Below are 23605 nucleotides of genomic sequence, written 5' to 3'. Positions count from 1 at the left end.
GGGGAGGTGTGTGCATCAAAGATCCTAGACACGGTGGCGGGGGCGCGCACGCAGCTGTTTGGGACGGGGCGCGCACGCAGCTGTCGGAGACGGGGCGCGCACGCAGCTGTCGGGGACGGGGGCGCGCACGCAGCTGTCGGGGGCGCGCACGCAGCTGTCGGGGACACGCACGCTGCTGCCGGGGGCGCGCGCGCACGCACGCACGCACGGAGGGCTAACGACGGCAGCGAGGAGGAAGGGGAGGGTGGGGGGTTGGAGAGACAGGGGCGGGAATGGAGCGGGGAGTAACCGCGATCTCTGGCCTTTGAAGGAAGCCTGACCCTCCTGGGTGGGAGCGAGTGGAAGGCGGGAGGGAGGGGGAGTGTTCCCGCCTGGAGAAGGAGCAACCCGGCCTGGGCCCCGAGTCTCCCCGCAGCCTGTCCCGGCCGTGCGGGCCGCGGCTCCCGCTCCCGCTCCTCCAGGCCCCGGCGGCCGCCATGAGGAAGGACGTGAGGATTCTGCTGGTTGGAGAACGTGAGTGGGGAGCGGGGAGGGCCCCAGGCCCCGGGACATGGGGGTCTCTCTCTCCCTCCCTCTTCCCTCTCTCCCCCGCCGCCTCCATGGGACATACATGTCCCCGCACCAATGACCTTCCCACCGGCTCAAGCCCTGGCAGCGCCCCGGGGCTGCAAGGTGTCGGGACACAGCCGAGCACACATGCATTCATTCTCCTCCCCTATCCGGGAATGAATTGACATCTTTTTTTAGCCTTGCTCTTGTTGCAGCTCTTTCCCCCCCCTGCCCCCCCCCCTCCAAATTCCCCTGTGCGGCATCTCTCCCGGCAACACTCCACAGTTTACTGCCAGCCATCCCGGCATCTTTCTCTTTTCAGCGTGGTTGTGCATTCAGTGTGAGTGGTGTGAGATGCAAGCTGGATGCACTCCACCCACACCTACCTCGTGTGCTGTCACCAAGGGGTAGATCAGCTGTTCTGAAGTCCCGTCCTGAACGTCAGCTGCTCTGGCTCTGACCTGAAGAATTCTTCTGACGCTGAGATTTTTCCATTTCTCCACTCATTGCAATAGTTGGGAAATGACATGGAAAAATATGTTTCACTCCTTCCTATCCAGTAGTCTGAAGGATGGAGTGTAATTATAGCCATTTCCCCCAGTCTTAGAATTTATCTTATCTTATCCTTCACTATTCTTCCCCCCCAACAAATCAATGTCACTCTCTTTCTCCCCATGGTCTTGTGCCTCTCTCCTTCCACTCCCTGAACAAGTATCTGTCTATTAGTCAGTAGGTAGCTCTCTCACCTTTGGATCAAAAGATCACGAGGTGGCACAGTGGTGCAGCTGTTAGAGCTGCTGCTTTACAGTGTAGGAAGGAATTGCAGATTGCAGACCCAGTCTGAAGAAGGGTTTCGGCCCGAAACGTTGCCTATTTCCTTCGCTCCATAGATGCTGCTGCACCCGCTGAGTTTCTCCAGCTTTTCTGTGTAACCTTCGATTCTCCAGCATCTGCAGTTCCCTCTTAAACAAGGAATTGCAGATGCTGGTTTCAACCTAAGATAGAGACATAATGCTGGTGTATCTCAGTGGGACAGACAGCATCTCTGGAGAGGAGGATTTCAGGTTGAGACCCTTCTTCAGACTAGTCAGACTATCTCTCGTTTCCCATTGACTAGTCTAAAGAAGGGTCTTGACCCAAAACGTCACCCATTCCTTCTCTCCAGAGATGATGCCTGTCCCGCTGAGTTACCCCAGCATCTGCTGCCCTTACTCTGCCAGAGATCCAGGTTCGATCCTGACCTTGGATGCCGTCTGTGTGGAGTTTGCACGTTCTTCCTGTGGGTCTGACCATGTGGGTTTCCTCCGGGTGCACCGGTTTCCTCGCACATACCCAAAGATATGAGTTTGCAGGTTAAATGCCCACTATAAATTGCTCCTAGTGTGCAGGGAGTGGATGTGAAAGTGGGATAATTTAGAACTAATGTGAACGGGTGATCCATGGCTGGTGTGGAGTCGATTTGCTGAAGGGCCTGTTTCCATGGTTTATCTTTAAATATTTTAAAACCACATTCCAGATACTATTTTATCTGCTGCAGATTAAGGGTGAATGTACAAATGTTCCATGGCACTGTTAAGAGAGCAATAAGTTTTCTGGCTGCTATTTATTACAGACATCAAGTTATTTATGAAAAAACAGACCATGAACATTTTTTTCTGACAGCACAAGAAATGATGTGTATTTATATGGGATTTTACATAATAGTGCAAAAAAAAAATACAATGTCCTATTTATGTATAACCATTTGTCAGAGTCCAGAAAATGGGAGTAGCCACCTTGGTCAACAAGCAGTGCTGAAAGAAAGTTGTGCTGTTTACATGGACTTTAGCAAGGCTTTTGACAAGGTCCATCATGGTAGGCTAGTCTGGAAGGTTAGATCACATGAAGTCCAAGAAGAGTTGGCCATTTGGATTAAAAATTAGCTTGACGGAAGGAGTGAAAGGGTAGTTGTGGAGACTTGTTTATGTAATTAAGGCTGGTGCCGCATGGGTCAGTGCTGGGTCCACTGCCTTTTGTTATATACATTAGTCATTTGTATGATAATGTCATTACCTTTTGTAGTAAATTTGCAGATGACACTGCTACGTTGGGTGGAACAGTAGACAGTGAGGAAGGATATCTAAGTTTACAACAAGGTCTTGATCAGTTGGGTTGGTGCTACTTCTGAGTTAAGCAGCTGTGATAGGTTCTGAGGGCAGTATGTATAATGGGTGTCAAAAGGGAATAAGCAATGTTTGTTCTTAGAATATTTCAGTGGATCATTCTTGCAGTGTGTAAGAAGGAACTGCAGATGCTGGTACAAACTGAAGAAAGACACAAAAAGCTGAAGTAAATCAGTGAGACAGGCAGCATCTTTGGAGAGAAGGAATGGGCGATGTTTTGGGGCGAGGCCCGGAGGAAGAAGTGCCATCAGAATTGGTTTGAATAATAGTGACAGAATTGATGTTCAAGTGGGGACCACCAACAGTGACAACATCTGCTTTCTACATTACACCCAAGGCTAGGAAAGAATCATATTCGACCATTGACCACAACCTGAGGCATTTATGTGTTTCTGCTGATACCACGCACCTTTCTACTAATTCTCTGCCTACCCCGTGTCTTGTTTAGTTTATTATTGCTTGTTCTGTGTGCTATCCAGTGAAATAGTACTATACAATCACTCATACATGTAAAAGTGTGAAACAATTGTAAATAGATCCTCTTTAGAACGGAGACGAGGAAACACTTTTTCTCACAGAGAGGCCTCAGAGGGCGATGTAGGTCCGTTCTCTGGATGCTTTCAAGAGAGAGCTAGATAAGGCTCTTAAAAATAGCAGTCAGGTGATATGGGGAGAAGGCAGGAACGGGATACTGATTGGGGATGATCAGCCATGATCACATTGAATGGTGGTGCTGGCTCGAAGGGCCGAATGGCCTACTCCTGCACCTATTGTCTATTGTCTCTTCATGGACAGCACACAAAACGTTGCCATGTTCTGGCGCAATCTCATGGGCCGGAAATGGTTTAACTAATGTCTGATCCACATGCTAGCCACAGAGGATTGTTGACAAACTGTGGGTGTGATGCGTGCTGGTCAAAATAGAACAAAACTGGTTATTTGACAGGACTTTACTTGGAAGCAATTTTATAATAGTGGCGAAGATTGAAGCATAGCACAGGTAATACATATAAAGAGATTTTTTGCTTGTGCATGCTGAAATATACATTGAACGTACAGCACAGGATTAGTGGCTTTCACCGACAATCTTAGTGCCGAACATGAAGCCAAGTTAATCTTCTGTGTCTACACATGATCTATAATCCTCCATTGCAAGAGTCGAGTGTTTAATCGCCACCGATACGGAACATTGAAATTCTTACTTGCAGCAACTCAACAGGTCTGTAAACACAGTAATCAATAGATAATATATTAAACAAAAAAGTGAAATAAATGGAAAAAACCCCAATATTAGTGCAAAACAAAACCAAAGACCGAAGTCTCTAGTGCAACCAAGATAGTTTGTAGTTCCCTGCATATCCAAGTGCCCAGCTAAAAGCCTCTTAAATGCTATTATCTTATCTGCTTCCACCATGACCTCTGGCAGGAGTCCCAAGTTATGTGTAAAACAAACTTGCTCTGTACATCCCCTTTAAACTTTCCTCCTCTATCTTAAAGCTATACCCTCTAATCTTTGATATTTCCATCCTGGGGGAGAGGATGTGACTATCTCTCTGAATCTCATATTTTACCTCCCTCAACCTCCAAAACACCTGGAAAAAAACAATCCAAATTTGTCCAACCACTCCTTATAGCTAATACCCTGTAATCCAAACAGTAATGTGGTAAACCACTTCTTTACCCTCTCCAAAGCTTCCACACCCTCCTTGTAATGGGGCAATCAAAATTGCGTACAATACTCCAAATGTGATTAACCTAAGATATAATGCTGAAACATGACTCCTTAACTGTTGTACTCAATGCCTGGACTGATGAAGACAAGCTAACCAATGCCGCCTTGACTGCTATACTTGTGTGGTCATTTTCAGGGAACAATGGACTTGGACCCCAAAGTCCTACTGTATATCAATGCTCTTGAGGAGCTTACTATTAACTGTGTACTTTTCCTTTGCATTTGACCTCACAACGTGCAGCACCTCACACTTGCTTGGATTAAACTACATCTGCCATTTCTCTGTCCATTGATCCAAATCCCACAATGTCCTTTGACAGCCTTCCTCGTTGTCCTAAATCTATTAATCAGAATTAAAAATGTACTCGTGCATAGTGCGGTCTCTCAAACTGCGTGGAATCAATTGACATGTTGGCATAAATTGCAGGTAGCAGTGAAATATTTGGAAATGTGGAGCAGATTATTTATTACTTATGGCTTGAGATTGTTGTTCAGCTTTCCTGTAATTTAGTTGGTCAGTTAGGTGCGACAGACACATCGGATGGAGGAGCCCAGCATGGTGGAACTTATTATAATATACAGGATTAATGAATTCTGTGGCTGAAATTTTACATGTTATAGTTCAAAGGCTTTGCACGATGTAACTGATTTTATAAAATACATGAACTGCAAATTTCGTAATGCCATTTATGCCCCCACTTTATCGTAAATATGCAACCTGTTTTTGCAACACACAAACTTAGTATATGTCACCAACACCAGTTGAAAAGATTTATTAAAAGTTTGGACTTGATAAACTTTTTTCTCTTGATTCTCAAAATCCACATTGCTGGCAAGACCAGCTCGTGTTGCCCCAACCTAATTAGCTGTGAGAAAGTGGCTTCAAGATAATTGTAGTACAACTGAATACAACTGTCTAGCAAGCTAAAGGGCAGTGAAGAGATAATTACTTTAGTGTGGATCCTGGAGCCATACCAGCTGAAGATGTCAGATTTTATTTGCTAACAGGCATGAGTGAACCAGAAAAGATTATGGCAGTGCAGTAGCTTCTTGGTTATCATTGCAGAGAGTAGATTTACTTTGAATTAAGAGAATTTAAATCAAATAATTAGTTGTTGTGGTGGGTTTCAAAATCATATCTTTGAATATTTGCCTAGTCCTCTGGATTACTAGTCCTGTAATGTGACCACTGTGCCACTCTTATTTTTTAACAATGCTGGCTGTCGGCTTGTCCCATTATTGTCTATGTTGGTGCTGCATGTTAATGTGAGAAATTCAGGATTTTGATCCAACGAAAATAATGTGTAAACGATATTTATCCAGTTAATTGTGTCAGTCGGAGAATTTGATAATGGAGGCTGTAAAGCTGGAAATACTTTGAAAGTAATCTTTAAGTTTCTGCGATGCAGTTTTTTATTGATGATGAATATTTATTTTGTCTACCTCTTTAGTTATTATAGCATATAATTTTGTCTAACAAGGTAGCCTGGTAGTAGCTTCCTCGCAAATTTCTGCCAAAACCATTTAAGCTACTCATAAGTCAAGTCAAGGTTTCAATGTCAGTTTATTGTCACATGTACCAATTAAGGTACAGTGATATGGGAATGACCATACATCCAAACAAAGAAATAAGCAACAAGACACACAACTACAAAAAAGTTAACATAAACATCCACCACAGCGGATTCCCCATGTTCCTCACCGATGGAAGGCATCACAGTTCCTCTTTATTCTCCTGCGGTCAGGGCAGTCAGCCCCCGCATCCGGCGATCGAAGCTCCCGCGTCGGGGCGAATGAAACACCTGCGGCTTGGAGTCCCCGATATCGGTCTTTAATCAGAGACCACGGGCTCCGCGAAGTTAAAGTCCCACAGGCTCCCACAGTTGGAGCCCCAAAGACGACCCCCGACAGGGATTGCGAACTCCGTGATGGTAAGTCCGCAGGCTCCCGCGATGGAGCTCCCTGTTGATCTCCAGCAAAGACCACCAACTCCACGATGTTAGGCCGTAGTGCGGACGGAGATACAATACGGAAAAAATTGCATCTCCGTCGAAGTAAGAGATTAGAAAAAGTTTCCCCCAACTCCCCCCCCTCCCACCCCCCACATAAAAATAAAACAAGTAAAGAACATTTAAAAACATACATTTAACACATACAAAACAGACACAAAGAAGGAAAGGACAGACAAACTGCTGGCGAGGCACCCATTGCTGGCTCAAATTCAAGTCCAGTTTATTGGCAGATGCACAAGTACGGTGAGGTGCAGGTACAATGAAAATTCTGCTTGCAACAGAATCACAGGCATGTAGACTCAGACTGTACATGAAAACATAAAATTATGCAAGCCAGTAATAAACGGCTCACCGGCAAATCGATTGCTGCATGCACTTGTGGAACAGTTACTGCAATTTAAGTCATCTTCTCCCAAGCTTTTGTTTGGAAAGTGCTCCTTGGTGACCATATCAGAAGAGATGAGTTAACAATGGCTTTCTGAACAGTATTATCTATCTGAGAGTATTTATTGTTCAGAGGTGCAGTAACTGTAATTATGTTGACAGTGAACTGGTGTAAACTTCACTCTATCTGCGGGGTTTTTAATTGGAGTTGGTGAAGTATGCTGTTGTGGATTGAGAACAGGTTAACGGACTGGAAATTGGCTTTTATAAAAGAATATTTAATATAGTTTCGTAGGTGGTTTGGCCACCTTTTTATGGGTTATGCTGTGGTTTGTTGGTCGCCCTATGTTTTGTTACACCTGCTTGGAATTGCATCAGAGGTAAAAAAAGATATAAAGCACTGGAGTAACTCAGTGGGTCAGGCAGCATCACTGGAGAACTTGAATAGGTGACATTTTGGATCGGTCTGTTGTTTGGGGGGGAGGGGGGGTAGTAGAGAGGTGGGGGCGAGCATGTGACGGGTGGTAAGAGGGGCTTGATTAGCACATGGTTGGTTAATAGCCAGAGATTAAAAGACACAAGGCAGTGAGATAAGGAGAGAAGATGCAAGAAATGTGAAACCAGGGGAAGGGATTTAGGTGGGAGGGGAGTTTGAAGGGAAAGGAGGATCAGGATTGTAGAAGAAATGGGTGTGCACCAAGGTGGGGCACAGGGAAGAGAGAGGGGATAAAAGTGACAGTATGTTTATTGGTTAGCTACCTGAAATTGGAGAATTTAAGGACCATGCTGTTGGCTCGTAGGCTACTCAAGCGGAATATGAGGTGTCATTCCTCCAGTTTCCACGTGGTCTCATTCTGGAGTGTAATATCCTATCATTTCTGATTCCATTCCATGCATTGATGCAAACATGTGTACTGTTAACACAAGCACAGATACAAATGTAGAATGTGAAAGGTCATTCAGCTGCTCAGTCCTACATCCTTCAGTCACTCTATTTCAAAATGTGTTTCTCTACAACAGATTTCTATATTAAATTAGAATGTCTAATTTATTGTTGCTTAGACCGAGTGAATTTAATACTCATGATCCACTAATGTTTAAGAAATTCAATCTGTACACATATTGCTCAATTTGAGAACTGTCCACCAGTAAGTAAGTTTATTGGCCAAATATTCACATACAAGGAATTTGCCTTGGTGCTCCGCCCACAAGTAACAACATGACATACAGTGACAGTTACGAATGACTCAGAAAACACTAAACATTAACAATAATAAAACATTAATGATAAAGCACCATTGATCAAACATGTGAACCAACAAAATACCAGATCAAAGAGAGACTACAGATGTTTGGCTGTTGAGTAGAGCAACTACTCGTGGATAAAAACTGGTTTTATGTCTGGCTATGGCAGCTTTGACATCTGGATTCACATCATCCCGATACTGGAAATAGCACAGGTCCCAGAACAGAACCCTTGGGCACGTCATCGGTTACTAATCTCCCAGGCTAAATATTTTTAGTATCTCATCGTCCACTGTGTTCTCTTTACAAATTTAGCATTATGCTTTCTTCCTGATCTAACCTTAGAAACATTGCTAAAGATTCTTTGGAAAGTACCCTTACCCATTATGTTTCTAAAATTAAACTTCATCCTGCTGAAGCCTGTGCTGATAGTATGCAAAGTACCTACTCAAGGCATCATGCATGATTAGTTTAGTTTCGAGATAAAGTGCGGAAACATGCCGTTCGGCCCACCGAGTTTGTGCCAACCAGTGATCCCCACACATTAACACTATCCTACACACACTAGGGACAAATGACATGTATACCAAGCCAATTAACCTACAAACCTGTGCATCTTTGGAGTGTGGGAGGAAACCGAAGATCTTGGAGAAAACCCACGCTGTCACAGGAGAGCGTATTGAACCCGGGCCTCTGGCGCCACAAGCGCTGTTATGATTTGCTGCCTTACAGCAAGCGCTGGCAGGCAGCAACTGGTATACAGCAACCAGTTTATATACATAGCACAATCACACTGAAGTACAAGAGTGTATGAATAGTAGATTGCACCAAGTCAGTACACAATACCTTTGATTTAAACAAGCATCTGCAGCTCTTTCGTACAGATACAGTATCAATGGAGGATGAGATTCACTTGGATTTTTGGTACATCAGTGAGCGCACCAGGTGAATGGTTGTGAAGGCAGATTCTGGTAAAATTGAGTTTTTCGTACAAATCCGACAGTGGCCTAAATATAAGCTTGCTGGGCTTTGTACTGACATAAGATGTTCAGCATACAGAGATTCAGAAGGGTGAGATAGGCCATGTACAAGTGAGAACAGGTTGGGAATTGAGGTCATTAGAATTTTGTTTGATTGCAGGTAGCAAGTCAAGAGTCAAGAGTGTTTTATTGTCATATGTCCCAGATAGGACAATGAAATTCTTACTTGCTGCAGCACAACAGAATGTGTAAACATAGTACATAACGGGAGAAAAAAAGTTCAGTGTGTGTTTTTACACATGCTCGCATACTCAATAAATAAACAACTATAGTGCAATAATAATAATAGTCTGTTGTAGCTCAGAGCTTATTTGTTGTCATGTTTAATAGCCTGATGGCTGTAGGGAAGAAGCTGTTCCTGAACCTGGTTGTTACAGTTTTCAGGCTCCTTCTTCCCGATGGCAATGGTGTGATTGTGTGGCCAGGATGGTGTGGGTTTTTGATGATGTTGGCTGCCTTTTTGAGGCAGCGACTTCGATAGATCCCTTCGATGGTGGGGAGGTCAGTACTGCAATCCAGCTGCTGGATTGCAGCACTGGAAAAACATTTGAGGGGTCTCTGTGTAGACTGAATAAAGACAGTTCTGTGTATCCCACTGAAAGGCAAGTGTAGCTTGGACCCATGCAAGTTCCCAATGCCACAATTAGGGATTTGCCATGTGCTTGTCAGAATTGTTGTCCCTCTCAAGGAATTCTTCAATAGCCTGCTGCCCGGATCCCTGAGAATAACATATTCATAATTCCCAGTTTTCTTTATCTTAAGTAAACCTCTTTGGGCGAATTGTGAATGTGAAAGTTATTAAGCAGACAGTTACTGAAAGCATGCGGTTATATGTGCGTTTGAATAGGGTCCTTACCACGTCACTAGATATTAGCAATGAGTCATAAACTTGCTGGTGAACTATCTGATATGCGGACAGGTGATTGTGAATAAAGTTATTTATTTTCCTTTGTGCAGCTAAGGTTGGGAAGACATCTTTGATTATGTCTCTGGTCAGTGAAGAGTTTCCTGAAGAGGTAGGTGGATTGTTTTTTTCTTACATTTTGGCATTGTGTCCCTATTTGAACCTTGACCCTATTGTCAGGCTATTGAACTCAACTTAAACAAAACTCTGAATATTAATAGCTCATTATCTGTTTATTTGCATTTTATCCATTTTATTTATTCATGTGTGTATATATTTACACAATGGTATATGGACACACTGATCTGTTCTGTATTCATGCCTTCTATAATTCTGTTGTGCTGAAGCAAAGCAAGAATTTGATTGTCCTATCTGGGACACATGACAATAAACTCTCTTGAATCTTGAGGTGGTGTAATTATTTTGCTGTGTTGATTCTCTTTTCACAGCCTAACAAATCTATAAAAAATGCTTTTGACTGTTGCCCACGCCTCTTTCCTTCCTTGCATTCACTGAAACCTAAAGTCTTGCTCACACGGAACTTTATAGTTCGCTATCTTTACCTGCCATTCATAATAATAATAATAATAATACACTTTGTTGTCATTGTAAATACATACAACAACATTACAGACGCACTGCCCGAGCATTACAGCTCTTCTAGTGTACTGTGGTATGCAGGCTTTGAACTGACGTTTTAATTTTGTCTGACCGTGCAGCTACTTGTTCATCCTGTCGCACTCTTTGAAAGTTATCTGCAGAACAATCGAAAATTACATCTTAGAAAAAGACTCGGTTGCGCAGCGGTAGAGTTGCTGCCTTACAGCGCTTGCGGCGCCATAGACCCAGGTTCGATCCCGACTACGGGTGCTGTCAGTACGGAGTTTGTACGTTCTCCCCGTGACCGCGTGGGTTTTCTCTGAGATCTTCGGTTTCCTCCCACACTCCAAAGATGTGCAGGTTTGTAGGTTAATTGGCTTGGTGTAATGTAAATTGTTCCTAGTAGTAGGATAGTGTTAATGCACAGGGATCGCGACTCGGTGGGCCGAAGGGCCCGTTTCCGCGCTGTATCTCTGAACTAAAAAAACTAAATTATACTGCTTTTCATATCCAATGATAATTTTCCAATAAAAATATTAATTTTTGGAAGGTCTCATTGCAAACTGCAGAAAATCAATCTATGACCAGATTTCATCCGTATCAGCCTGACGGCCAGCCACGTGCAAAGATTTTTAGTTCACACTCATCAAGAAAAACGATGGAAACTGGCTCTTCCAACAACCACCCGTTTAAATTAATCCTTTTCTTTATTCTCGCTACATTTTCGTCATTTCTCAATCTACCATTCACCTACACACTTGGATTTCCCCAAATCCACGAGCAGTGTCCTTCGCCAAAATCCTTAGCATCAAGGCCTTAATTACACCCAGTCAACTCTTTTAGGCAAGCCATGTTGTTGACATCATACCTCCCTAAACAGACGTGACATTTTGAACTCTGTCCAGGAATCTAGGAATCCCTGGCACCTTATCACTGAAAGTGAAGGAGTATTCAGAGCAGCGATGAGAACTTTGAGTGTGTGCATCAGAAGCACAGGGAAACCTAGCAAAAATCATGGAAGGATGTGGATAAGAAAGGTCTAATGGAGACAAATGACATTGGTATAGATAAATATTGTACAACATCCTACCTTCGTAAATGTACGTGGACTATGTTAATTATGGCCCAGCCTCTGGTTAACTCACACAGTGTGAAGTAATGCCTTTTTTAAAAACTGCTTTTAAATTACTTAGAGTTAAAAATTCAACTCTTTTGTTTTTAAAAGGTTCCTCCACGAGCAGAAGAAATCACTATCCCTGCAGATGTCACTCCAGAGAAGGTCCCCACACACATAGTAGACTACTCAGGTAAAGAAGCCTTTCTTCAGATTGCAACCCAATGTCTTTCACTTGAATTACATCTTCTTCCTATTTTTCCAAAAGCAATATTAAAAATCACATTTGAACTTGGTATTCCTAATTTAAATAGTTCAATTATCATGAGTTACGTGTACATGCTTTAACTGCAGTCTATTATTTTATCCCTGCTGTCACAGTCACCAACATTGAATTTAAACAGTAATTCTAGATATGATTCGATAATTCTAAACAGTAGACTCACTTTCAAATTTTTGAATTTAACTTCAGTGGCAAATTAGTGTTGTAAAAATGATTGGGAAGAAACAGAATACTTTGAGCAATATAACTTTGCTCTGCCTCACTTTGTAAAATGGTTCAATATATTCCTTTTGATGACATTAATAATTTCATCCTGATTCATAATAATTTCATAATGACAAGTAAAATGGATGAAGGGGAGCCAGTGGATGTAGTGTATCTGGACTTTCAGATACAGATTCAGACTTTCAGAAAGCCTTTGATAAGGTCCCGCATGGGAGACTGGTGACTAAAATTAGAGCACATGGTATTGGGGGTAGGGTGTTGACGTGGATAGAAAATCGGTTGGCAGACAGGAAGCAAAGAGTAGGAGTGAACGGGTCCTTTTCAGAATGGCAGGCAGTGGCGAGTGGAGTGCCGCAAGGCTCGGTGTTGGGGCCGTAACTGTTTACCATATATATTAATGATTTGGAAGAGAGAATTAGGAGCAACACTAGCAAGTTTGTGGAATGCACAAGCATAGAAACATAAAAAATAGGTGCAGGAGTAGGCCATTTGGCCCTTCGAGCCTGCACTGCCATTCAATATGATCATGGCTGATCATCCAACTCGGTATCCTGTACCTTCCTTCTCTCCATACCCCCTGATCCCTTTAGCCACAAGGGCTACATCTAACTCCCTCTTAAATATAGCCAATGAACTGGCTCAACTACCTCAACTACCTTCTGTGGCAGAGAATTCCAGAGATTCACCACTCTTTGTGTGGAAAATGTTTTTCTCATCTCGGTCCTAAAAGATTTTCCCCCTTATCCTTAAACTGTGACCCCTAAGACAAAGCTGGGTGGTAGTGTGAACTGTGAAGAGGATGCTAGGAGGTTGCAGGGTGACCTGGACAGGTTGAGTGATGGGCAGATGCATGGCAGTACAGGTGCACAACCTTTTATCCGAAAGCCTTGGGACCAGACACTTTTCGTAATTCAGATTTTTTCGGCTTTCGGAATGGAAGATTTTTAGCGTAGATTTTAACGGCTGGCGCAGTGGCAGAGTGCTCGGCTCATATCCGCAAGGTCGCGAGTTTGCTCCTCGATCCCGGCAGTTACTCGATCGCGAGTTTGAGTCTTCAATGTAGTTTTTTCTTGCAGAATAGGAGAGAATAGGGAGGGTTAGGCTGGGATCATTCTCTGCGAGATAATCTTAGTGCGGGAGACAAGTGTAGGAGAGGTGTACTGACTGTGTGGGCAGAACTTTGGAAGTGATTGCCCACCATTCTCAAAAGCCGCTGTGTCTCCCTGTCCATCCAACTCCAGGGGAATCCGCTCCCCGATGGGCCGCTACGGCGACAAGTGGCAGTTCGCCCACAGACCGAGCTGCGCCCCCTCATCCGCAACCCGGGTTCCTCTGGAGTTGGAGTTGGAGCGGGGCTGGGCTAGAGTTGTTGCTGCCTGTGAGTCTCTGGGATCTCCGTGCTTGCAGTGGGCCTGGGGGTCGGTGTCCCGATGAGGGGGCGCAGCTCGGGCTGTGGGCGAACTGCCACTTGTCGCTGTAGCGGCGCATCGGGGAGCGGCTTCTGGTGGTCCTGACGTCTCTCAGCTCCTGTCCAGGGGGACGTCAGGACCAACAGGAACCCGCTCCCCGATGCGCCGCTACAGCGACAAGTGGCAGTTCGCCCACAGCCCGAGCTGCGCCCCCTCATCCGCAACCCGGGTTCCTCTGGAGTTGGAGCGGGGCTGGGCTAGAGTTGCTGCTGGCTGTGAGTCTCCGGGATCTCCGTGCTTGCAGTCGGTGTCCCGTTGGTCCTGACGTCTCCGGTCACCCCTCTGGACTGGAGCTGAGACTGGGAACTGAACTGCCCTTGCCCCCTCCCTCTGCAACTGCAAACATCCCCACAGCTCCCAGTCTCAGCTCCTGTACAGGGGGTGGCCGGAGACGTCACAGCCCGAGCTGCGCCCCCTCATCCGCAACCTCAAGACCAAGACGCACCTTGCACACCATCAGCTTCTGTCCCTACGGGGAGCGTGTTCCTCTGGAATTGGAATGGGGCTGGGCTGCTGCTGGCTGTGGGTCTCTGGGATCTCCGTGCTTGCAGTGGGCCTGGGGGTCGGTGTCCCGTTGGTCCTGACGTCTCCGGTGATTGGCACTAGCTCCGACGTGAAGACAGTGCAAAACCCCCGCGCTGGTGCAATGGGCGGGGAGCTGGAGAGGGGAGGGAAGGGGTCACACACATGGCCTGGAAGCAGAGGGGTGTAGGTGGAGTGAAACTGAAGGGAGCGACAATCTGCTGCTACCTACCCGCTGAGTTAAAAAGTTCTCATGCAAGACTCACGATACACTGTGTATCGTGAGTCTACCGTGGGAACTTTATAACTCAGCGGGCAGGCAGCAGCAGATTGTCAATTATTAACCCTCCCGCGCAATATACCCTCACCTTCTCTTTTATGAATGGGGATTTAGTTCCCCTTTCTTCGAGGACCGACCGGAGGTTCCGCTGTCACCTCTGCGGGCCGCCCTCGGTGAACGTTTTCAAGGACCTTTCTTCAAGGACTGAAAAAATGTCGCTATTCGGAGGTTTTCGTTATTTGGAACTTCGGATAAAAGGTTGTGCACCTGTATAATATAGATAAATGTGAGGTTATCCACTTTGGCAAAAACAAGGGGGCAGATTATTATCTCAATGGGGTTGGGTTAGGTAAGGGGGAGGTGCAGCGAGACCTGTGTGTCCTTGTACACCGGTCACTGAAAGTTGGCGTGCAAGTACAGCAGGCAGTGAAGAAAGTTAATGGAATGTTGGCCTTCATAACAAGAGGATTTCAGTATAGGAGTAGATAGGTTCTTCTGCAGTTGTATAGGGCTCTGGTAAGACCACATCTGGAGTATTGCGTGCAGTTTTGGTCTCCTAATTTGAGAAAGGACATCCTTGTGATTGAGACAGTTCAGCGTAGGTTCACGAGATTGGTCCCTGGGATGGCGGGACTGTCATATGAGGAAAGATTGAAAGACTAGGCGTGTATTCACTGGAGTTTAGAAGGATGAGGAGGGATCTTATAGAAACATATAAAATTATAAAAGGACTGGATAAGCTAGATGCAGGAAAAATGTTCCCAATGTTGGGCGAGTCCAGAACCAGGGGCCACAGTCTTAGAATAAAGGGGAGGCCATTTAAGACTGAGGTGAGAAAAAACATTTTTCACCCATAGTTGTGAATTTGTGGAATTCCCTGCCACAGAGGGCAGTGGAGGCCAAATCACTGGATGGATTTAAGAGAGAGTTAGATAGAACTCTAGGAACTAGTGGAGTCAAGGGATACGGGGAGAAGGCAGGCACGGGTAATTGATTGGGGACGATCAACCATGATTGCAATGAATGGCGGGCTGGCTCAAAGGGCCGAATGGCCTCCTCCTGCACCTATTTTCTATGTGCCTATGTTTCTATCCTGTGACTTTTACTGCAACAAAAGATTATTTTTCAAGTGAACCATAAATGGCCTGGGCAAGCTCTATTGTGGGATAGATTAATTTTATTATTATTATTATTGTGTGTACCAAGGTACAGCAATAACTGTTTTGCAATCAGATCGGATAAAACTGGTAATCAGATTTACATAAAGGCAATCAAGTCAAGTACATAAGGTGGAGTAAAGGTCTGAAGAAGGGTTTCGACCTGAAACTTCACCTATTCCTTCTCTCCAGAGATGCTGCCTGTTTCACTCAGTTACTCCAGCATTTGTGTCGATCTTCAGAGCAAAGGGAAGTTACAGAGTGCAGAATATAGTTCTCAGGACTCGGGGTCCACAATAATGCAGCATGGAAAATCGAAGGTAGACAAAATTGCTGGGGAAACTCAGTGGGTGAGGCAGCATCTATGGAGCGAAGGAAATAGGTGACCCTAAGGGTCTGAAGAAGGGTCTCAATCCGAAACGTCGCCTATTTCCTTCGCTCCATAGATGCTGTCTAACCCGCTGTGTTTCTCCAGCATTTTTGTCTACCTGTAAATGAATTTAGATCTTTTCTCTCTGTGTTAATTCATTAGAATCGTGCAACGTGCTGCAGTGACTGTACTGAAGCATTTGTAGTTTGTCTCTTTTTATAAAAAACTGGACGACATGACTTTTCCACATTACAGTTGACATTTTTCTTATTGTTATTGCAAAGGAGATCCTTGCTGAATGTAAACCGAGTCATAACTTTACACCTCATTAAATGTATGAATGTCTCAGGTTTGAATTGTGAGAATGTTGTAGAACATTTCTCAAGAGGGCTTTTCCCGGTGGTCTAATATCAATGATAAAATGTGTGCGATTTCTTCAAATGTTGTTATTTTCTCAAATATGCATAATCCACATTTTTTTAATATGATTAAGTAAATCTCTCGCACTAAATTAGAAATGATACTATCTTTGCTTAATTGTCTATTCGCCAACAGAAGCAGAACAGTCAGAGGAACAACTTCACAATGAAATTTCTAAGGTGAGTCTAACATTATATCAGAATTCCAAATTGAGTTTGCTGTTTCCGCAGTGAATCAATGCCACAAATATTAAATATTCATTAAATATAAAGCGCAAATGTCAGTGGAATGGGCACCTATTTATCTTCTTCTACTTTATTGTTTTACTCCTTTCTATCGCAGGCTAACGTGATCTGCATAGTGTATGCTGTCAACAACAGAAATTCCATTGACAAGGTATGTACAGTTCAAATTTTAATTGGAGTAATAAGCAATGGCTTGCAAGAGTATTGCAATAAATCGGTTGCTTACAGAAACAGTCAGATTGATGTGGTTGCTTGCGAAATTCAAAACCTAGGTTGCAACAAAATTAAATATCTGTCTATTTCAGGTAACCAGTAGATGGATTCCTCTAATAAATGACAGGACTGATAAAGATAGCAGGTACTGTGAAGTTAGTTAAATACAAACAATTGTTTTACAAGAGAGTTATTATTTTGGTTGTATTTTTCTTATTGGCCGAATAAAATGTTAAGTCAGTAAAAGAAGCTTGCAGCTAGTTAGAATATCAAATTCGCAATTTATTATTAGTCTAGGTTATTCATTAACTTGTGAATTAAATAAAATTGCCAGGTTAAGTCATGAGGTAGGCCTTTAAAGTTAAGTTTGATTGATCTATATTAAAGATTAACTAAACGTTATAAAGCTATACTCTTGAACATCCAATGACCATTTGGTTCATTAGACATCCTGTACACTCTTCTGTTTTCAGAATGCCCCTCATACTGGTTGGAAACAAATCCGATCTGGTGGAACACAGTAGCATGGAAGCTATTCTCCCTATAATGAACCAGTATACAGAGATAGAGACCTGTGTTGAGGTAGGTCTTCATTTTTCAAAAGCATTTTGTTGGAATTGCAGCCATGAATTGGTTTAAAAAATATTAAACAAACCACCAAAACCTTGTAATTAAATATATAACAACATGGGGTTTTCTTCTCTCCTGCTCCCCCTCTCCCAGATTTAGACTATCTTTTCCAATAAATTTCAGTAACTTCTTCCAAAAAAACTACATTAGAGCTAATTAGTCCATTGGAATTATGACTATATTCTGGAGCTCGATTGCTCCTCTGTTGGCGAATCTCCAGCATTTTTAACTACCATTGATTTTTCCCACATCTGCAGTTCTTTCTTAAAAATATAGTGGCTTGTTTTTTTAATCACTGCATTATCTTGGTGCTAACAAAACATTAACCATTTTGGTTAAAATCTTAGGTAGACAAAAGTGCGGGTGCAGCAGCATCTATGGAGCGAAGGAAATAGGCAACGTTTCGGGCCGAACCCCTTCTTCAGACTTTTGTCTACCTTCGAGTTTCCAGCATCTGCAGTTCCTTCTTAAACATTGATTAAAATCTTCATGTTTTTTGTGCAAATCCTCCGTATTAAGGCTAATGAATAAATAAAATAGTCAAAATAAAATTTAAAGATCAACTCTGTTATTTTACAGTGTTCAGCGAAAAACCTGAAGAATATCTCTGAGTTATTTTACTATGCACAGAAAGCTGTACTGCACCCCACGGGTCCGCTATACTGCCCAGAAGAGAAAGAGGTAAAGACAGGCGACATAGCAGCATATTTGTATCTGTATAGAGTATTGCTTTTTGTGTTGTCTTGAGCAAACACCATTACAGTACGAAGAAGGGTCTCGACCCGAAACGTCACCCATTCCTTCTCTCCAGAGATGCTGCCCGTCCCGCTGAATTGCTCCAGAAATTTGTGTCCACCATTACCTGGAAACTGGTGACCAAGTAACCCGTTCTCTAATTGAAAATCAGAAAACTACTGATGCTAGAAATATGAAATTAAAACAGTAAATGCTGGAAAAAGACAGCTAGCCTCGATGTGTTCAGCCCATTGCCCACTGTGTGTGTCTGGGTCTTTTTTGGGACAGCAATCTTTTTAATTGTTCACATCTTGGGTATGTTCTTAGAACCAGCATGATTTACCAATCTTTGCTGCAGTAAGGGAAATAGTCATCAGCCATTGTCTTGAACCATGACAGTCCTGTAGACATTATACCGCTGCGAGGCTTGTGAGAGTACTGTGATTTTGCTCCAGGTACAATGACGTTCTATGTTCAAGTCAAAATGGTGTGTCACCTCTTGAGCAGGTAGCGATGATGATCCCATGTATTAAAGTTTACGTTCATTATTGTCACGTTTATTGAGATGCAGTGAAAAGCTTTGTTTTGTACGCTATCCATACAGATCAAATGTCAAGTCAACTTTATTTGTCACATGCACATACAAGATGTACAGTGAAATGAAAGTGGCAATGCCTGCGGATTGTGCAAAAACAAAAGAACAGAACCAGTATTTACATTTTTTTTTTACAAAGACACAACAGAAATTTCTCCCTGGTGAGATCAGAGTTTACAGATGATACTATCCATAAATACAATCAAGCCAAACTCAATTACAATAGGTAGAGCAAAGGGGAAGATAGAGAGTGCAGGATATAGTTCTCAGCATTGTAGCGCATCAGTTCCACAGACAAAGTCCAATGTCCGCAATGAGGTAGAAGTGAATGAGACAGTACCTTAGCTTATGGAAGCACCATTCAGAAGCCAAATAATACGAGAAGCCACAGTGCTTAGGTGATGCTGCTGTGGAAAATGCTTCTAGGAAGTATGTTCTTGTACTTCTAGGTCCCCCTGTTCTACAACACTCCCAATGTCCTATTATTCACTGTGAAAGCTCTATCCTAGTTTGACTTCCCAAAGTGCAACACCTTGCACAACTGAATTGACACTGTTTATGATATTTCCTATTTTAGTGCCATTTTGATTAACTTGCTTGTGTACTTACAGATGAAACCTGCCTGCATCAAAGCCCTAACTCGCATTTTTAAGATAACGGACCAGGATAACGATGGGATTCTCAATGATGCAGAGCTCAACTTTTTCCAGGTAGAAACCTAGCTTGTGAAGCAGCACCCTGTCCCAGTACTAAATATCTTTCAGCTTACACTAGCCAGCTACAAACACTGCATCCTCCTGTATATAATTTGCAAGTTAAACTTGTCAAATGGTGTTTATAAGAGTTGAAAATCCTTTTTAAAATGTCTTTAAACATAAGGGAAAGATTTCTTCACAGGAACTGGCACGCAATGCATTTGTATGTATCATCAATTTCAAATGTAGGAGGAAATGTCCATGGTGGTTGCTTCCAAATCATATACTTTAAAGGTAATGCCAGTAAAACCCAGTGAACACATTTTCCAATCGATCATGTTACAAGGTGGTTCATCAATTAAAAAATGTAATAGGAGACACAAGAAGCTCCAGATGCTGGAACCTTGAGCAAAAGACAATGCTGGAGAAACTCAGCAGGTCAAGCAGCATCTGGGGAGGGAATGGACAGGTGACGTTTTGTGTTTGGGCCCTACTTCAGGCTGAAGATTTTGGAGTTTTAAGAAAGGTCCCAACCTGAAAAGTTGCCTGTCCATACCCTCCCCAGACGCTGCTAGGCCCACTGAGTTCCTCTGGAACGATGTGTTTTGTTCAAGAATGTAACAGCCCAGATTGTCCCATTATTGCCAGTGTTTACTTTTTGTTTCTATGTGGAGGTTAGCAGGATTGCTTGCCGGATAGCTTGCTGGTTAACTAATAGCTCGCTGGAGTTTCACAGCATTCACATCAGCCATGCATTTGATGCACAACAAAAATTGGCCCTTACAAACTACTGTTACCATTGTTTTTATATTATATACACCTAAAATCTTGACCCTCGACTGTGTCTCAAGCCTATCTTATATATCATATGTGCATGACTAATCTTCCAGAATTTTTTGAGGATGTGACAAGTAAAATGGATGAAGGAGAGCCTGTATCTGCTCGGAAAGCCTTTGATAAGGCTTTGATAATGTAGATTAGTGGGCAAAATTAGAGCACATATGGTATTGGGGGTGGGGTATTGACATGGATAGAGAATTGGTTGGCAGACAGGAAACAAAGAGTAGGAATAAACGGGTCCCTGTCAGAATGGCAGGCAGTGGCGAGTGGAGTGCCGCAAGGCTCGGTGCTGGGGCCACAACAATTTACAATATATATTAATGATTTAAATGATGGAATTAAAAGTAAATTTGCAGATGACATAAAGCTGGGTGGCAGTGTGAACTGTAAAGAGGGTGCTGGGAGGTTGCAGGGTGACTTGATGGGCCAAATGGCCTAATTCTACTCTATCAATTGACCTTATGAAGCAAGATAGGAAATGCAAGTGAATAATAAATGCAGATGGAGTGAATAGACCTTCATATAAATTGACATTTTCTGGATCAACAACAATGTGTTAGTACCTGTGTCAGTGTGCAGATTATTTGTTGGAGGCAACATATAAATAGTGTCAGCTAAGAATATTTGGTGATCTTTTTCAATGTATTTAACTTAGAGAACCTGCTTCAACACTCCATTGGCGCCTCAAGCTTTGGAAGATGTGAAGAATGTTGTGAGAAAAAACATGAGTAACGGTGTCGCTGATAATGGATTGACGTTGGAAGGTAAACATTACAACTGTTGTGTACAGTTGTCCTTGTTCTATTTTTTCCCCCATCCGTTAATGTCCCTCAAATTTTTGACCCAGCCAACTTATATGACATCTCCTTCATTCCATCTTGTGAAAGAACTTGGTCATCATAATCTTGAACCACCAGGTTCCATTAAGGTATCAGGCTTTTTGCATTTGGTTATTAATTTATTGAATTTGTGTTTATTATATGTTATCAATGAGTATTGTCTTTACACATCTGTTATGCTGCTGCAAGAATTGCATATTGGTACATATGATAATTAAATACCCTTGACATCCTTGTTTTACTTAGTGGTATGAATTCTTCAGTTTTATTAAACAGTAAATTGGTTCAGCTCTTTAAACATAATCTATATGATGCTGTTGGGATTTGAATGACCTTTTTAACTTTATTTTCAACGTCATCACATCATCCTGTGAAATATCCTGTCAAATAATCGCAAGCATCTGTTCAAAAGTTATTCAGAAATGTAATTCTCCCAAAATATGGTCTCCTTTCATTGAATTTCTTCAACAACATAATGGTTGAACACAAACTCAAAACCGACGCTAGGGTCGGGTGAGCGGGCGTATGGAAGGGCAGTGGGATATATCTCCGCTTCTTTCACTTCTTCGTTAGTTCTTGGGTTTTTCTTTTTTCCTTTTTCGTGTCTTTCTCGAAATTCTTTCTTCTCTTTTTCTTTCCCTTTTTTCCTTTTTCTTTTTTTCCGATTTAGTTATTAGTTTATAAAATGTTAAAATTGAAGCAGTACGAAAATTGCATTATGTCGATTACTTTCTCTTTGTACAATTGTTTCTAATGAAAAAAATATTAAAAAAAAAAAGCAATGTAATTCTTGTCAATTGCATAACTACGTCGGGAAGCATCATTATATAAACGAGTGCCTGACTTGCCACAGGAGGAGAGTGTGATTGTGTGCGTCAGTAGATGCTTGCCTTCACCAAAGGCATGTGTGAACTTTGCAATTGGAAAATCTTTCTTAATTGTTGCCTGATCTGTGTTGCAGGATTTTTATTTTTGCATACACTATTTATACAGAGAGGGAGGCATGAAACCACATGGACAGTTTTACGCCGGTTTGGATATGATGATGACTTGGAACTTACACATGAATATCTATTTCCAACGTATGTACTGAACGTAACTTATTCTGCTGTGGTATGTTTTACCTAGTGGTGATGTTTAAATTCTGCAATAACGTGTGTTATTGTGTAATGCTAATTTACTCACAAGCCAAGTGGTGAATTAGGAAGCTCTACCTGTGATACACTGGCTGAACTAGTTATAGCATGCTTTCGATCGGGAACTAGAGAAACACTTAAATGTTACTTTGAAAATTGAAAGGCTGAAAGACATTTGTCCCCTCAGTAATCAGACATCATTGGCTCTTCTCAACACCCTTGCTACTTCAACCATGAGAGGTAGCTTCAATTGATAAGCAATCGCTTCTATTGACAACTTGTGCAACAATACTTTGGTAAACAATATAATATGCAGCCTTTAAAATGAACTCATTACTACTGAAAAGACCTTCACAGGCACCGCGCATTATACACGTTTCATTTTTTAGTTTTTAAAATAAAACGCTTGTTCGTTTAATATCCAAGCATCGTTTACACGCTAGTATTTTTGGATTAACGCGCTTAAATTTACTGCTGACAGCATAGTCGCATTTATATATATTTAATTTACGTATTTTTGAATTATGCGCTGCTTTTTAAGTAAGTAATCCCCGCATAAAACACAAGGTGCCTATATTTTTGAAAATCGTGCAGGTACAAATAGCTTGTTATTTGCACGTTGGAAACTCTCTAGGCCCAATTCTCAAATGACATAATTGCCTTTTTAACACTATTTACTATAAAGTGAGGTTTCTTCATAGACCGAACATCGTATATAGCAGCTCTAAGTGTATTGTAAATTACAAATTTGTTGCAGATCCTTAATGCAGGATCAGAGTTGTATAAAGTAACTGAGAGTAAAAGAGACGGAAGGTTTCCTTTCTATTTTGTTCCAAACTGCTAGAGTGATGGTTTTCTTAAATCACAAGACAAACTGTCCTCTTGCCTTCAGCTTCTGGGCTCGAGTAACAAATACCTTTTGTAGCCAATCAGGTAGAAAAATGACCTAAAAGTTATAATGCAAGTATTCACTTAAATTATTGAACCACTAAAATATCAATATAAATGTTCTGTAAACTTGCATTGTGTCCATCATGTAAAGATTTTGCCAAACATCCCATTCAATTAATTACTTTTAATCAATGCAGAGCAACTTTATTGTTAACTATCCCTAAGCGGCCAGTCTTCTTGAAGCCCTGTCCCACGGTACGAGTTCATTTCAAGAGTTCTCCCGAGTTTAAAAAAAAATCAAACTCGTGTTAAGCACGG

General features: G+C 42.4%; 1 protein-coding gene across 4 annotated transcripts in view; it reads left to right on the top strand.

Moving 5' to 3' along the window:
- Positions 1-264: 264 nt before the first annotated feature.
- LOC129708149 (mitochondrial Rho GTPase 1) overlaps positions 265-23605 on the top strand; it is a 54082-nt gene continuing 30741 nt past the window's right edge. For 2 of the 4 annotated variants that reach the window (XM_055653730.1, XM_055653729.1), the window contains exons 1-11: positions 267-513; positions 10082-10140; positions 11854-11935; positions 16604-16647; positions 16811-16864; positions 17019-17071; positions 17400-17508; positions 18136-18237; positions 19498-19596; positions 21077-21185; positions 22222-22342. In XM_055653730.1, coding sequence (XP_055509705.1) covers positions 477-513; positions 10082-10140; positions 11854-11935; positions 16604-16647; positions 16811-16864; positions 17019-17071; positions 17400-17508; positions 18136-18237; positions 19498-19596; positions 21077-21185; positions 22222-22342 — 869 coding nt within the window. In that variant the 5' untranslated portion in view covers positions 267-476. Of the gene's footprint in view, positions 514-10081; positions 10141-11853; positions 11936-16603; positions 16648-16810; positions 16865-17018; positions 17072-17399; positions 17509-18135; positions 18238-19497; positions 19597-21076; positions 21186-22221; positions 22343-23605 lie in introns of all 4 variants that reach the window. The other 2 variants (XM_055653728.1, XM_055653731.1) reach the window with 2 other exon arrangements.

Source organism: Leucoraja erinacea, chromosome 23 (assembly GCF_028641065.1).
Source record: "Leucoraja erinacea ecotype New England chromosome 23, Leri_hhj_1, whole genome shotgun sequence".
Lineage (NCBI taxonomy): Eukaryota > Metazoa > Chordata > Chondrichthyes > Rajiformes > Rajidae > Leucoraja > Leucoraja erinaceus.
This window is presented reverse-complemented; position numbering and strand designations above follow the sequence as displayed.